Source organism: Lycorma delicatula, chromosome 2 (assembly GCF_047948215.1).
Source record: "Lycorma delicatula isolate Av1 chromosome 2, ASM4794821v1, whole genome shotgun sequence".
NCBI classification, from domain to species: domain Eukaryota; kingdom Metazoa; phylum Arthropoda; class Insecta; order Hemiptera; family Fulgoridae; genus Lycorma; species Lycorma delicatula.
Genome location: NC_134456.1, coordinates 201,440,817 through 201,457,195, shown reverse-complemented (window position 1 = coordinate 201,457,195; position 16,379 = coordinate 201,440,817). Strand labels below are relative to the sequence as shown.

Sequence of the window (16,379 nt, the reverse complement as noted above, 5' to 3'; positions counted from 1 at the left end):
GTGATGGGAACGCTTTGTGATACAACCCTTCCAATCTTTCAACAATCCATCTTTGTGGCTTTTTCCTCACCTTGCGATAAACATCAAAAGCAATAATAATTGGCTTGTGATCGCTGCCATGAAAGTCATCACAGGCAGACCAATTAAGATGATGGAGTACACTCTGCGAGTATACGGAGAGGTTGATGTTGAACAATGCACCAGATGATAAGGACATGAATGTATGTGACCCATCATTCAGTAGACAAAGGTCTAACTCTTGTCTCACTCTGTTTACCACATTTCCCTGAGAGGAGCAGAAAGCTGAGCCCCAGGAAACATGGTGGGTATTGAAGTCTCCTACTATTAACGTCAATGGGATTTGTGTGAGATCTGATACTTCTAGAGCACTGAACTCCGAGTTTGGTGAGAGATACAAATTGCAGATGTGCAATTTGAAGGGGACAGAGATCTTTACAGCAACAACAGGAATAAGGGTAGCTAGTGGTACTCTTGTAGCCGACACCTCATTCCAAATGAAAATAGCAATTCCACCAGTCTCTCTACTGTCTATTAGACAATCGTATCTCTCACAGAAATAGCTCCTAAGTGTTATTGCATCTTGTTGTAAAAGATGTACGAGGGCTATTCAGAAAGTAAGGAACGTTTTGGAATTTAAAAAAACCAAGTACAAGAAAAACTTTTTATTATATACATGTGAAAGAGGGACTAAAATACTACTTTTTAACATAATCACCATACAAATTCAGGCACTTCTCATAGTGGTAGACAAGCTTTGAAATTCCTGTGTCATAGAATTCTGCCGCCTGTGATCTCAACCACTCAGTGACGCACCCATCTTGCACAAAATTTGTGGTAGCCTAGCTTCAGTGAAACAATTTCAAACAATAAAGTCCGTGAAACTTGTTGGAAACATAGAGAAAGCTCAGTTATTGTGAAACGGCGGTTTTCACGAATCTTTTCGTCAACTTTGGAGACCAGATCGTCAGTCACAATGCTCGGACGTCCACTCTTCTCTTTATCGTGAATGTTTTTTCGGCTATTTTTAAACTGAATGCACCACTTCCTGACAGAACCTTCACTCATTACGTTGTTCCCGTACACTTCACACAGTTCCCCATGAATTTCTATTGGTTTTAAGTTTTTTGCCAACAAAAAACGAATTTTCAATTGCAGCACACATTTCAAATTTGTATATTAAAAAAGGGCAGTGCGGAGATGTTCCCGTTGTCACCACGGCTGGACGCTGACTGAGGTGCCGAGCACGAGCACACCAATATACACGCGATTGGCGTGCGCCTGGCGGCATCAGGTGGAAATGTTCCTTACTTTCTGAATAGTCCTCGTATTTCTTGAAAGCACATGATTAGTGGGGTCATGTGTGCGCCAATACCTTAATATCCTCAAAATGGGACCAAAGATCTCTAACGTTCCACTGAATAATGTCCAAAGTAAAGGTACAGAGTTACAGATACAGAATTTTAAGAAATATATAAAAATTAGTTGTATGTGATCCAGTTTTTCTTCTTCATGGTTTTGATGGTAAGGAACTCCAATGCCCAAGGTTTGAGTGGTTCCTCAACCACATCCTCCAGAAAGCGTGATATGGAGGGGGATTTTGATAAATGGGATAGGATTTTGATAAAGGGAGCTCCCACAATCCTCCTAAATGGGATGTCGTCAGAGAGGACATCCCAGAGAGGAGGGTTGTGGGGGCTCCCTTAACAGGGAGCTTAGCAGATGACTCACCACCAGCTGTGACCACTCCTGCCTGTATGAGTAAATTTTTGGAGACAGGGACCTTAAGAGAGACCCCACGACCTGATTCACTAACTGCGACAAATGACTTCTTATTCACTCAGAAATAGTGGCGGTAAGTGAAGCAACTGATCAAATAACACCTGAACAAGTTTTTTCAGCTCATCGCAGGATCCGCCCCTGCTGATTACACAAATTTGTTGGAGGTTGTTGTGATATAGCAGTGACAAAAAACACATGTGGTTTAACCAGCTTCCTTGAGTTAATTGTACTTTTATATTCTCTACTTGCCACTGGAAAAGATAGCTTCTGCTCGGTAGATTCTGAGAATTTCCTTTTCTTCTTAGTAATGTGTAAAAAAGAAATCTACTCTGTTCATCGTTATGAGTTTCAACCAATATCAATCTATCTTTTAATTTTTTGATATTCTTCACTGAGCCACATGATCATGTTATTACCTTGTTGATTAGGAAGGGTGAGACTTTGTGAAAGGAGCCACCTTCCTGAGTATTTCGCATAACAACAAATCTAACATTCTTAAACTGCGGCAGGTTGCTTTACAATTTGCCTTATTTTCTACATTACTGACATCCTCATCAGACAAAGTTTTTTCAGATGGACCACCAACCATCATAGAAACCTCGTTTAGACTTGTAATTTTGGTTCCACAAGTACTGGTGATATAACGCATTACTCCAGCAGAGTGCACGCGTACTGGAGCTAGAAATCAATGCAACTGGGTTCACCCTGGTGCCCAGAGAACATCGTTTGAGACTCACTATGTAGAGCTATTCACTCATCAGCACGATAGTTCCCACCTTGGTTTACACTTGCGCTTCGTAAGTTGTCACAACATCACAGAGTGTATGTGTAAGAATAAAAAAAAATGTTGTACTAAAAAAAATGTTTAAGAAAAATGTAAAATGTTATACTGTAGTTGTGTAAGGGTAAATGTTATAAACTGTGTAGTGTACTTGGTTTACACTTGTACTTGGTGTACTTTACATCATACACTTACACTACTGTAAGTGTATGGTGTAAAGTGTTCTGCAGCTCAGTGTGTAGTGGGGGAAAAAGCTGCAGAGGCTAGGCCCGTGGGGACACTAACCCCTGAAGTTTTAAAGAATAAGAATTCCTGTCGGGGATTTTTCAATGATAGAGAGTGTCTAATACCATCTCTTGAATTATGAATTAAAAAGTGAACTGTAGTATTAAATGAAATAAAACTATATAAAAAAATATTTAAAAAATAGTAATACCAACCTTTCTTTACTGAGCTGACTCACACGTGTAATATTATATGCTAGTTGTATTCCTTGAATTTCAAATTCAGGATATGCTTCCCTAAAAAGAAACGAGCAAAATATTTTTTAAAAAACTTTAAAATACAAATATCATTAGTACAGAACAAAAAGAGAAAATTAAATATATTTCTGAGCTGATAAAATATTACAGTAAAAATTATATCAAACAAATAAATAGATAATTACCTGAAATGTCTATGTAAATCATCAGCATCACAATTCATATGAGGAATATTAGATATCATTAGTGTTCTAGAAACAGTGTCACGATCTTCATATTTGAGGTTTACAGAAAACCTTCTCATTATATATATACCCAGGGGTAGATAAAGTATAGCTAGTGTAACATGAACCCAAAGCCAGTGTGAACTGTAAAAATTAATCAAAATTTTAATCATATTAGATGAAAATAAGTTTTTTTAGTTTATTTTTTAAACTGTTGCTAAGCCAAATCAAAAGTTTTTTCCACATTTACATGATGAACAGTGCCATGAAATTGTTCAGAGTTTCAAAAACAGATTTGAACAATAATGAACATACAATTTTACAAAATTACTGTAATAAAAATCTTTTTTTAGAATAAAGTTTAGATTACACATAATTTCTCACTAATTATATGAATGAAATCATATAAAAATGAGGTGTAAGACAAAAATTTCTCTGGCATACTTTCATTCCATATGCGTAAAATACTTCAATAAAAACTTAAAAACAGAGTTGAATTCCATTATCTTTTAACACCTGTTCCAGATTTAAAAATTAGGTGTATTATTAGCAATACTTCTCTTTCTGCAATCACCATAGTTTTAAAGCATTCTCAATGTATGACCTTAAAATTTTCTAACATATATAAATTGGAAGTAGTCTTGGGTCATTAAGATCTTTAATAATGAGGCCAATATTACTTACGATGTCTATTCAGAAAATAACTGAACATTTTTAATTACATGCCAACGGAGATATTTAGTGATGTACAGTTAGCAGCATTGTGTTCCGCATAACCTCCTCTATAACCACAAGTTCTTGGACTGTTGATATCTTGTATATTTTTCATGTTATTGTTATTTGAGTGCAATGTGTAAAACTGTTAACAGCAATTTTTGTTATGTGTGATTTTCAAGAGCAACGATACAACATAAAATTTTGTGGTGAAACTAGGGAAAACTTTCACAGAAACGTTTCAACTTTTGAAACAAACTTATGGAGGTGATGCTCTGGATCATATGCAATGTTATGAATGGTTTTCAGGATTTGAAAGTGTTATCAGTCAAATGAAGATGACCCTTGACCAGGAAGGCCTTCTTTGACTTCAACTGATGACACCCTCGTTCAAAAATTCAACGATCTGGAGCATGCAAATCGTCAAGAGAACTTGCATCTCAATTGGAATGTGCCATGACATTTTGACTGAAAAAGTGAACATCCACTGAGTTGCAGCAGTTTTGTTTCTCATTTGATGACCGAACGAAAGAAAGAACACTGAGTGGACATTTGTCAGCAACTTCTTGAGTAAGTCAATGATGACAAAACATTTATGCAAAGGATTATACTGGGAGATAAAAGCTTTACGACTAAGACATTGAGACAAAATTTCAATAATTACAATGGATTGGTAAAGAATCTCCACACCCCAAGAAAGCACATCAGTCTCAATCCAGTGTCAAAGTGATGCCCTCTGTTTTTTCGATTTTAATGGAATTGTGGATTTTGAATTCTTTCCTCGAGGTAAAACAGTGAACCATGTGTACTATCAAGGTGTTTACAATGGTTACATGAAAAAATCTGCAAAAGAGACCAGAATGGTGGCGAGACAATTCATGGTTCCTTCAACATGACAGTGCGCCCGCCCACGGCTGTGTCAATTTATCAGTCAACATCACTTGCCATGCCTGGCTCCTTGCAACATTTTTCTTATTTCTGAAATTAAAATCAGTGATGAAAGGACACTGGGACTATTGATGTGATATTAAAACAAATTCATGGACCTTAAACGCAATTTCAAATGAAGCTATCCAGGACTGCTTTGCGAAGAGGAAACACCATTGGGAAAAGTGTGTGAATAGGGGAAGGAATACTTGTGAAGGGGACAAGGATCAATAATCTGTCAAATTAATAATAAAGATTACAAAAATAAAGTTTGCTTATTTTCAGAACAGAACTCGTATGTAAAAGCTATTTACCACATTTGGCTAGAAACAAGGAGACTTAACACTCTTGTTCCAGTTAATAGTGTTTTTTACATCTTACAGGAAAAACAAAATTACCTTGCAGAACAATTTTCCTAAAATATTGTCCATTCCACTATTCCCATCAACTTTATTTATTCATATAAAAGCCTCCTTCAAATGGTTATTTATTTATTGATTAAATAACTAAAAGCAACAAAATTTAGTTTATCACATAATTTTTTAATCTATTTTTTGTCTATTAAACACCAAGTCTGAAAAGGATTTGATTCCAGAATCACCCAAATGAAAGAGAGATACTACCACTTTACCACACAGGTTGGAAATATGCAGGAGCTGAAAATTACAATTAATTTTTAAAAAGTCAATACTGGTGTTATGTGGGTGGATATGTAGCATATTTTCTTGATAACAGATCATATCTTTGCAAATAAGTAACAAAGTTTTTTAAGGATGAAAATCTAAAATAAAATTTTCTAACAATTAAAAAGAAATCCAAAAATTCCTGCAAACTACAGTTGGTCCGTAATTTATGATTTTTCTGGAAGTTAAGCTGAATTTTAGTCAATCAATTGTGACTTAGTTATAGAAAATTAAATAGTAAGCATATACAGTGTTTAATATGAGTATCTGATCATATATCTGTGAAATTTGGGTTAAAAGTCAATGATTTTGTTCATATTTTATTTTTTTCATATTGTTATTGTGCTACCCTTGAACAATGGTTGACAACCATCATGAATATTTTTATCTTATTCACATTTACTCTAAATAATCAATTTTATGAATAATTAAACTATTCTTTGAATTGCACAGCTATAATATTCTTTGTCCTCCATGTTGCTTTCTGTTGATCTTTCCTTACATAATCGTTTACAATCTATAATCATTGTACAAACCTCTATTGTTTTCCTCTCATCACGTTAAGACACAGCAGAAATGATTTTTCCTATCATATTAATCTACCATATTAATTTTTAGAATGGAAATTCCTTAACTAATACAAATGTAATATTATACCTTGATTACAAATCAATTTTTAAACAAAAAATCTATAAAGGGGAACTAAGTAAAAAAGAGTGGTAGTGACTTGGCCTTTCACCTGGAGGTCCTGGGTTCGAATCCCGGTCAGGCATGGCATTTTTTACATGCGCTACAAAGCATTTATCTCATCCCATGCGAAAAAAAATTTCTTAACTGCGAACCAAAAGGTTAAAAAAAAGAGCCACATTTTTTTCTAAAAAAAAATTTCAATCTTACATTACAAAATTAAATTGCATTTTTTTTTTTTTTAAGTGATAATGTAGTGAATAATCATAGGAAAAATGATGAATGATAACTAGCAGAAGACTCTGCTTTCTTTCTCTTATAAGATTAGGGATGTGATAACATCACTAACAGCTTCAGAAAAAAAAAGTTTATAATTAAAGATTTTATGTTTTGAAGAATGGCTCCATTCACTACAAAAACTTAATCATACATAAAAATAATAAGATAATGAAGAAAATTTTACACTGAATAGAAAAAATATTTAACAGAAATAGGAAAAAAAACAACTGCGTTTTGCTTTAAATAGTTCGAGTACAGATAGAGAAGTATTTGGTTTAAAAAAATGAAGAAATTATGTTCTGATCTTTGTTCAGCGAAGTATGACATTACATAATGATTTTAATGAAAATCATTATGGTACTGTATTTTTCCATTTATTTTCTTCTAATATAGGTTCTGAAATAGTCATCATTAATAGAAAGACTAAGCGGCATCCGGTATTGATAAACGAAAGCCTAATGTAACTATATTTATGTGATTGAATTTAGGTACTTCTAAGAAAACGTTTAGATAAATTATCCTGGCTCTAGGCTATGTTTCAAGTAAGCCCCGCACCCTTATTTTTTCTCTCCAATTCCAAGAAAGAAAGTGCGGGGGTTACTTGAATAAATACAGTATTTATCATTATTTATTAAACACATCCCAAATTTTTAGAGTGTAATATAGTTACACTCTTACATAAATTTCACTACCATAAAGTAGTAAATTTTGTAACTGGAAAAAAATACAGCACTACACACAACATTCATTCACACAGACAGATAAATACAGATTCTCTGCAGAATATTGAAAGGGCATTATAATTCATTCAAAAATTTTTGGGTTGATTTTTAGAAAATTTTCATTTCTTAGAGATCCCAAGATAATAAACGGCACTCCTGTTATCTACGGTTAGTAACCAAGTGTAATAAATATAATTCTTATTATTTACACAGAGAAACTAAAAATAATTTTCAAAATTAATAATCTGTAATAGTAATTTAACACAAATTGAATGAACTTAATTCTTTAAACATCAAATAAATAAATCAATTCAATTTAATTTGTATAATGCATACAGTTAATATGTAGAAAAATAATCACTGTGAAATACTTACTTTGGGTGAAGGTTACTGACGGTAGTACGTCCAAATAACTGGTCGCTACTTTCAAGCAAACTTCCATGGTAATTTATAGGTAAAACAATCACCAATGACACTAATGTAATAATGGTAACCAAAACAATAATATGTCTTTGGAAAGATAAATACTGAACAGCATCGTAACCACTTTTTTGTAAAATATTTTCATCCCTGTTAATATTATATCAAATATTAATACACATATACTTAAAACTACTTAAAGTGAAACTAAATCAGTAACATAATGTTGGTACTAATAAACAGAGTTCATTCCACCAGTACAATATAACTATTTGTAAAAAACAAATAATAATACTATTTTTCTAATTTCATAATTCTGTTTAGCTCTTTTGCAGAAGTATCTGGTATTTCAGAATGGATACATTTGTTAAAAGTTATTAAAAAACCATTAAAAACTACAAATAAAATGTTAATTAATATATGTATCTCTGTAAAAAATTAAGTTTCAATGAGAAACCCAGTTAGCATGTATCTTTGCATTTATGTTTATTAATCAATAATACAAATTTACCAACTTTGAAGAAACATATATCATTGTAAAAGTGATAACAGAACAAAGAAAAAAGAAAAGGAAAAGCACTAAGCAGTTCTGATTATCTATTTTGATAAAATGATCATTTTTTAAACCACAAACTGTAAAATTCACAAAAAATCATTGGAATACCACTTGATTGTTATAGCAAACTATAAATTAAAAATAATAATAATAATAATAATAATAATAATAATAATAATAATAATGAAACACTTCCAACAAAATAAGATTTAAATAATGAAAAATATTAAATCATTTTTTAAATTCAATAAATTTTTGTAACAAAGGGATGTGCAAATTAATGTTTAGATACTTTAATGCAATGATTCCCAAACTGTGCGCCACAGTGCCCTGGGGGAGCAGCAGCCTCTTCACAGAGGCGCCATGAAATACTGTAAAAGCTTTATAATTAATTGAACCAAGACATTTATAATTATTAATTTAATGTTAATAGAGTAGAAAAATAATGAAGATACATGAGTTTTATTTATTTTTATCTCTGACTCAGACAGGGTGCCGTAACTCAGAAAAATTTGGGAACCACAGCTTTAACGTAATATTACAAACGCAAAAGAAAATCAGTGTTATCTACTAGACTTTTTTTTTCAACAGTAATGCCAGGAAAATTTAATACTTTTTAAAAATTATTAAAAATAAATATCAACATACTTTATCTTAAAAATTGCAATAAGCCAAGAACAGAACCCACGATCTATATGTATACTAGAATCAAGTGATGTGGTAGAATTAATTTCAGTTGCTCCAACAACTTCATCCATTGTTCCATAAAACAACTGAGTCCACCTATAAAAAAAAACCACAGTTATTCTATATTTAAAATAAAACAGAATTCCAAACTGTTATTTAATTAAATGTAGGTTTCTTGCCTCTGCTTACCTAATTAAGCCTACTTTAATCTCTTATCTTCTTTACCTACAACACATTCTAATTTATATACGTATATCATTATTTTATTCTGAATTTTGTATGTATTATACACAAATATTCCTCATCTAATATTATATACTTCACATTCTACACAATTAAACTATCCTCATCAAAATTAAGGTAACTGATATTCCGCTGTACTAATACTAACAGCCATGCATGTGTCAATATCTTTTGGTCAATAGAATGAAAAATAAATATTCATGAAATGAAATATTCCTACTGTGAACAGCACCACTAACTTTTGCTGCTTGTAAACTATTTGGTAGATCCACAGCTGATCCCAAACACAAATGAGACTTGTGCTTCAAATTTTATTTTAAAAAATTAACAGATTTTCCAAAGTTATTCAGATCAGCTTATTCCAATAGCTTATTTAAATTCATTAGTGCAACAATTACATACTAAGTACTTAACAACTATGTCTATACAAGTACAATAGTCCTCAATTTTCCAACTTATGATTTAAAGAGACCACAAATTTATTTTTTCATTATTTAAAAAAATTTATTAATTAGTTTTCTAGTTTTGAATATACCTACTAATGATATTAAGTTTTTGAATGACTTCTATAATGTGATAGGAAGAAAAATATTGTAGATACAGATACACACACCCACACACAACAGATTAAAAATAAAATTATTCTTAAATATGATACTTGTTAACAAACATATTATTTAAGAACCATGGGTTCAACAAATTTTAATACTTTATACTGATGTTACGTTTATGCAACCATGTTTAGTAAAGTTCCTTTCTGAATTTTTATTTTCATAATAATATATACACAACAAAAGTAGAATAAAAATCACTGAATAATAAAATTATTAATTGATGTGGCTAAAAGTAAGTTAAATACACAAACTATAAATAACTACAACAGGATAAATCAAAAAAGCTTCAAAAAATATGGATGAATCATTCAAAAGTTAAAGATGTAAAAATCAAATTCATTATGCCATAATACTCATTGGTATTTTAGGCATCATATGTCTTAACGTGTTAAAGATAACAATAACAACTGCCAAGTTTTTAAACATAAAATTATTTTTTATTTGAGTGTATCCTAGATTGATTTTAAAATTAAAATAAATTATCTTCAAATCTAAACCTAATAGTTCCTATTTTTGGAAAATTAATCCTGTTTAACTAATCTGAACTGAAGTTTTACAGTATATAGAACTGTTATTGATATATAGAAATATGCTGATCAATTACTATACTTTATCAACCTCTGAAGAATTACTTGTTACTTACATATTTTGCTATTCAATTAATACATTTAAAATATATTTTTTTTGTACTAATATAATTCAAGAAACAATATGTAAACCTAAATAGCTTTATTAACAGTATAAAATATGTTTAATAATATATATCTAGTAAATATGATAATCTGGAAAAACAATCACATTATATAATTTTTTTTTAACAAACAAAATAAAGCACACATTTCTACATGAAAATAAATGTTTTAAGCTCTAATCAAACAAGCAAAAAGCCTGCCTAATCAGTTGACTTCACTTTGAAAAATAAACAATCTATTGTGGTAATATATAATATCAATACATTGTGGTAAAGAAGAATTTTTTACCACATCTAACATTTATGAAAATCAACACTATCCTACAATATTTAGAGTGAATACATATATTTCTTCATTAAAAAAACACTTTATTAATAATAAAAACAAGAATGCAATAAATAAAACAACTGAACAAAAAAACAGTCTGGGTGAAACTTAAAGAGGAACCTGTTAAATTATGCAAATAATTCTTTATTGCCATTTGAAGCACTAAAGATCTAACGAGGTATCCCAAAGAATGAGTTTGTACCTAATAACTGAAGAAAATTATTTCTAATAAAACTTTCACACCAGCATTCATAAAAACTGACACTATCCAATAACAATTTGAGTAAATATATTTACTTATTTATAAAAATAAAAACAAAAATGTAATGAATTCAAATAAATAAATGAATTACTAAATAATTCATTAATGAACAGCATTACGCAGCAGAACATAGATTTAATTAATTATTAATAAAATTATTAATTCGATATTATTGAATTTACTGTGAACTGTGTATATTTGAGAATTTTTTTTCTTTACAAGCAGTTTCTCAGTAAATATCCCTTCATAAATAAATATAGATGCCAAAAAATTAAAAGTTTATTTAAAAATGTAAAAGAAATACAGTACCAAAATAAAACTAATAATTTATACTTTATAATAAAACACAATCAGTTTTAATCTGTCTGAGGAAAGAATGACATTAATATTCTTATATATTTTTGAATAAACTTTTAATTAACATGTACATTTATGGAAGTAGTATGTACTGCAAAGCACTTGTGGAAAAAAAAAATTATCAAATACCAGGTGTGTAAATATGAAACTGGAATTTGCCCATAGATGGCCCTAGCTGTCAATGTAGTTACCGTCAAACTGCAACATTGGTGCTGTTTTCTTTCTTTGAGACCTAACAAAGATTTTCAACTCACAACAATACAAGTTTCATATAACAGCATAGTTTTAATTAGCGTTGAAAATTTTGAGTTTTGTATCTACAAACTACGATTTGCGGACAGCATTGATTTTCTGTCACCATTTAAAGAAAACTGCTGCAGAATCACATTGAATGCTTGTTGAAGCTTACAGTGAGCATGCTCTTGTTAAATCACAGTGCTTTGAGTGGTTAAAAAAATTCATAAGTGGTGATTTGGACATGATAAATGAAGAATGTGGAAGACTAACGAAAAAGTTTGAAGACAGTGAATTGCAAGCATTGTTGGATGAGGATGACGCTCAAACGCAACTCGCAGATCAATTAAATGTAACACAGGAAGCCATCTCCATATGTTTGAAAGCCATTGGAATGATTCTGAAGATGGAAAAATGGGTTCCACATGAACTGAATGAAAGACAGCAAGAAAACCGAAACACCACTTGCAAAATGCTGCTTGCCAGGTACAAAAGGAAGTCATTTCTCCATCAAATTGTGACAGGTGATGAAAAGTGGATATATTTTGAGAATCCTAAGAGTAAAAGATCATGGATAACTCCAGGCGAACCATCGATATCGATTTCAAGGCCAAATCGCTATGGAAAGAAGATAATGTTCTGTGTTTGGTGGGACCAGAAGGGTGTGATCTATTATGAGCTGCTAAAACCTGGCAAAACTGTTAATATTGAACGCTACCAACAACAAATGATTGATTTGAATCAAGCATTGCGTGAAAAATGACGAGAATATCAAAAAAGGCAACACAAAATGATTTTGCTTCATGATAATGCACCATCACACACAGTAAAAACGGTCAAGGAAACGATTGAGGCGTTCAGTTGGGAAAAACTTTCACATGCGGCTTACTCACCAGACTTAGCTCCGTCCAACAACTATTTATTTGCATCAATGGGACACGCACCTACTGAGCAGTGCTTCACTTCTTATGAAAATGGCTCGATGATTGGTTTGCCTGAAAAGAGCAACAGTTTTTTTGGCATGGCATTCATAAATTGTCAGAGAGATGGGAAAAATGTAGAGCTAGCGATGGAGAATATTTAGAATAAAATATTTTTTATCATTTTCCTATATTAAAAGTGTATTTTCTAAACAAAAATTCTGGTTTCATATTTACACACCTGTATACAAGGTGTGTGTAATAATATTTTATTAATAAATAAATATAATGCAATAGTAAATAAAAGGAATAAATTTTGAAGTTCAACAGGAAATGTAATTTACCAGGTTTATTACATCTATCTAATCTAAAGAAGCGTTCATAATAACATAGCAAAGAAGTTTGTATGATATAAATGAGTTGAGAAACTGCAAATATAGTTATATTTGCAGTTTTTCAGTTTGCAGTGTTGCAGTTTGCAGTATTTGCAGTTCTTCGCAACAAACAAGTGTATAAAATTAAAAAATGTACATAGTTAATTTACATTAATAAAATGAATTTCTGCTAATATTAACAGATGAAATAATAAATATTTCTAAAATCACAGTAGCAAGCATTAATTGGGGTTTAAAATCAAATAACCACATTGTAGATTAATACTCCCAATTGTACTGCTTAACTTTCTAAAATATCTAATTATGTTATAAAACACTAAACACACACATGTGTGCATGCACATGCACACACAAATAAACAGACAGACACACAACCACAATTAGTGTTAAATGTAACTGATTAATATATTAAAAAAAATTACTTTTCTTCATTTTTCTGAACAAGTGCAAGGCGGCCATAATTCCAAGCTCTCTTCCTCAAACAAGCAAACAGTGTTACAAGTATCTGAAACATGAAAGCATTTTCTATGGTTAAGGTAAACTGATTACAGATTAGGAAAAGATAACATTTTTTGAACATAAATTTATAGATTGAAACATTTCAATTCTTGAAATCATATCAATACTTTCAGTAAATGATTTCAATAAAATAATTTGCTTACAATTGTTGTTCTCTCTGTTTGATAATGGGAAAAATCAGTTTTACCAAGAATCAACAAAAAATTTAACCAAAATTTCAAATGAAAACCATCAGGACACAATAGAGCTAAACAGCAAAACGAAACTAATGTTTCATCAAATAGAAAATATTACAACTGTGAGTTATCCATTCTTTCCACCTAATTTAACAAATTTTATAGTCTTTTGTAATTTACAAGATATTTATCATTAAAGTCACATTCGACTATGATCAATCAATGTGGTTACAACTAACTTATTTATAAAAGTGACATCTCACTGAAAACTGATGTCAATAAAAATTCTGAACAAATTGATTCTTAAGAAATAAAACTGCAAACTCTTTACTTTGATCTAGTTTATAATTTTAAAATAGGATTTTTAAATCTAAAATATTTTGTTTAATTAATCATTTTATTGTACTCGTAACACAAACAAACAAAAAACTAGTTAACTAAAAAATACACATTAACTAAAAAAATAATTATAAGTGTTAACTTTTTATAAAAATATTAATAACAAAAGCAACTAAACTTTTGTCTAAAATTTTATAAATAGAAAATATGATTCTAACAAAGTAATGCATTTTAATCAAAATGTGAGAAATATAATTCTGTGTATATTCTTTTAGCAATATTTATTAATATACTTACAAGCCAACCAAGAAAGTTAAGTAGCAAATTCTCAGGAATGCCTTCATAAGCTGATGTAATAATTCGTGTTCTATTATAGAATAAACATTTATTTTTGCTGCTACTTAATAACTGTACATGATCATCATCTGTATACTGATGTGGATTATCTCTAGTTAAAGCCATTAAAGACATAATAAACAGGCAACACCTAAAATAATATAAAAATAATAAAAAACTATAAACTCATATCAAATTACATAATAAATCAAATCAAACCACATGATGGCTTTTTAACAGTACATTAAAGTATCACTAATGTTAAATAAAACGACAAATTAATATAAATACAAGATCTAAAAAACTGTACTCAGAAATTAAATAATAAATAACAGTCACTTACAATACAAACTCATAATTTTACCATGAAATAATCAAATAAATTTATTTTTTGGTTTCTTTCATATTGGTAAAGCTGGTTCAGCTTTACCGTAAGGCACAACAGTAATTAATTTGACTTTTCATTCAACCCACAGAGTACCCAGAGAGTTATACTGACAAGAGTTGCCACTCTACTGAATTCCAAGAAGCCTCATGGCAGGTGATGCCAGTATGGTACAATAAAATGGACCCCAGGTAAGAAATAACATAACCATCAAGGCATCAATAGAAAATTAAGCCATTAAAGATAAACAGAAAAGAAAGAATAAAAAGAACAAAAAAGAATATTAAAAGGAATTAACCCACAGAACTTATGACTCATGCACTTAAGACCAAAAATTTAGCTTAAGACCAAAAATTATGGCCTATCTACTTGGTAGATTAGAAATTAATATGATACAATCAACTAATGTGCTTTTTTATGCTGCTGGAGCATAATTTTTTTCAGGGATTAATTATTAGATTTAAAGCCTAGGTAATAAATGTACTTACACAGATATACAATAGTGTAAGCAGAATTTTGTTAAGAGGGGTCATTATTAAAACTGTTTACAATTGACATCGGTATTTTAAATTTTGAGTGTTATATTATTATTATTATTATTATTATATAATGTTTGATATATTTATTTTACAATGTTCGAATATTACATATATTATATATGTTCGAATATAACATGTGTTATTTACCATAATACCTTAATAAAATCTTCTGTAATGTATTTTTTTTACAGTCATAGGGTACAATTTTTTAAACAACTTTTAACATCTATTTTAGTCAACCGTTATTTGTATACGATAGGTAAGACACTTTACATAACAAATAAAATATAATGAAATAAATTTAATTAAACACATGTCAATATGGAACCCACAGAGGTTGAAGAATGAAACTGGCACTGATGAACCCAAATATTATGAAAGAATTTGAATAAAGATCTGAATGCAGTTGTCTCAAACATTCAAATCAGTACTCTCAATAATGTATTAATGTTTTGAAAAATCATTGTTTAAAAAGAGTACTGGTAGTTAAATTAATATAGTATTTATAATGTACGTAGCTTATATATATATATTGTTACTACTTTCAGAAGTTTCAGCATTCACAATACAATGTCCAAACAACGTTTTTTTTTTTTTTTTCATTAGTTCATTTAACACATCTTCTGCGGTTGGAGTGTAGTTTCTCTGTGTATTAAGGAGTGCTAATCCATTCAAATGTCGATTTCCAGTAGAATTACGCAAGTATGTTTTTAGATGGTGTAATACTGAGAAACATTGTTCATTTATACATGTGGACACTCGGAGTGCAGCTAGTATTTCTAACAAAGTGAATATATTTGGCATTATGTTGGGAATGCACATAGTTAACCCATCTATGGCTATTTTTGGTTGGTCTTACTTTTCAAGACATGCAATTTTTCTGTACCATAATTAATTCATTATTAGGTCTTCCTGGCAACCGCTTCTTATGTCACTGGCATAGAATTCTGTGAGCGAAGTGAAAGCATAAACTTGAGACGGGGCAGAAGATCTGGGTTCATAGGTAAAGGCACTGGCCTTCCAATATTTCCTTGTGTTTCACAAAATGCGAATCTAGTTGGGGCATGAAGGTATCCAGA

The 16,379-nt window shown here is 30.5% G+C and overlaps 1 protein-coding gene across 4 annotated transcripts in view; it reads right to left on the bottom strand.

Annotated features, from left to right (window-relative positions):
* Positions 1-16,379, bottom strand: part of Tmem63 (transmembrane protein 63) — a 94,590-nt gene that overhangs the window by 54,418 nt on the left and 23,793 nt on the right. For all 4 annotated transcript variants that reach the window (XM_075357010.1, XM_075357009.1, XM_075357012.1 and 1 more), the window contains 6 exons: positions 14,338-14,527; positions 13,429-13,511; positions 8,924-9,058; positions 7,675-7,869; positions 3,249-3,431; positions 3,022-3,102 (listed from right to left, as the gene is read on the bottom strand). In XM_075357010.1, the coding sequence (XP_075213125.1) occupies positions 3,022-3,102; positions 3,249-3,431; positions 7,675-7,869; positions 8,924-9,058; positions 13,429-13,511; positions 14,338-14,527 (867 nt within the window). The remainder of the gene's footprint in view (positions 1-3,021; positions 3,103-3,248; positions 3,432-7,674; positions 7,870-8,923; positions 9,059-13,428; positions 13,512-14,337; positions 14,528-16,379) is intronic.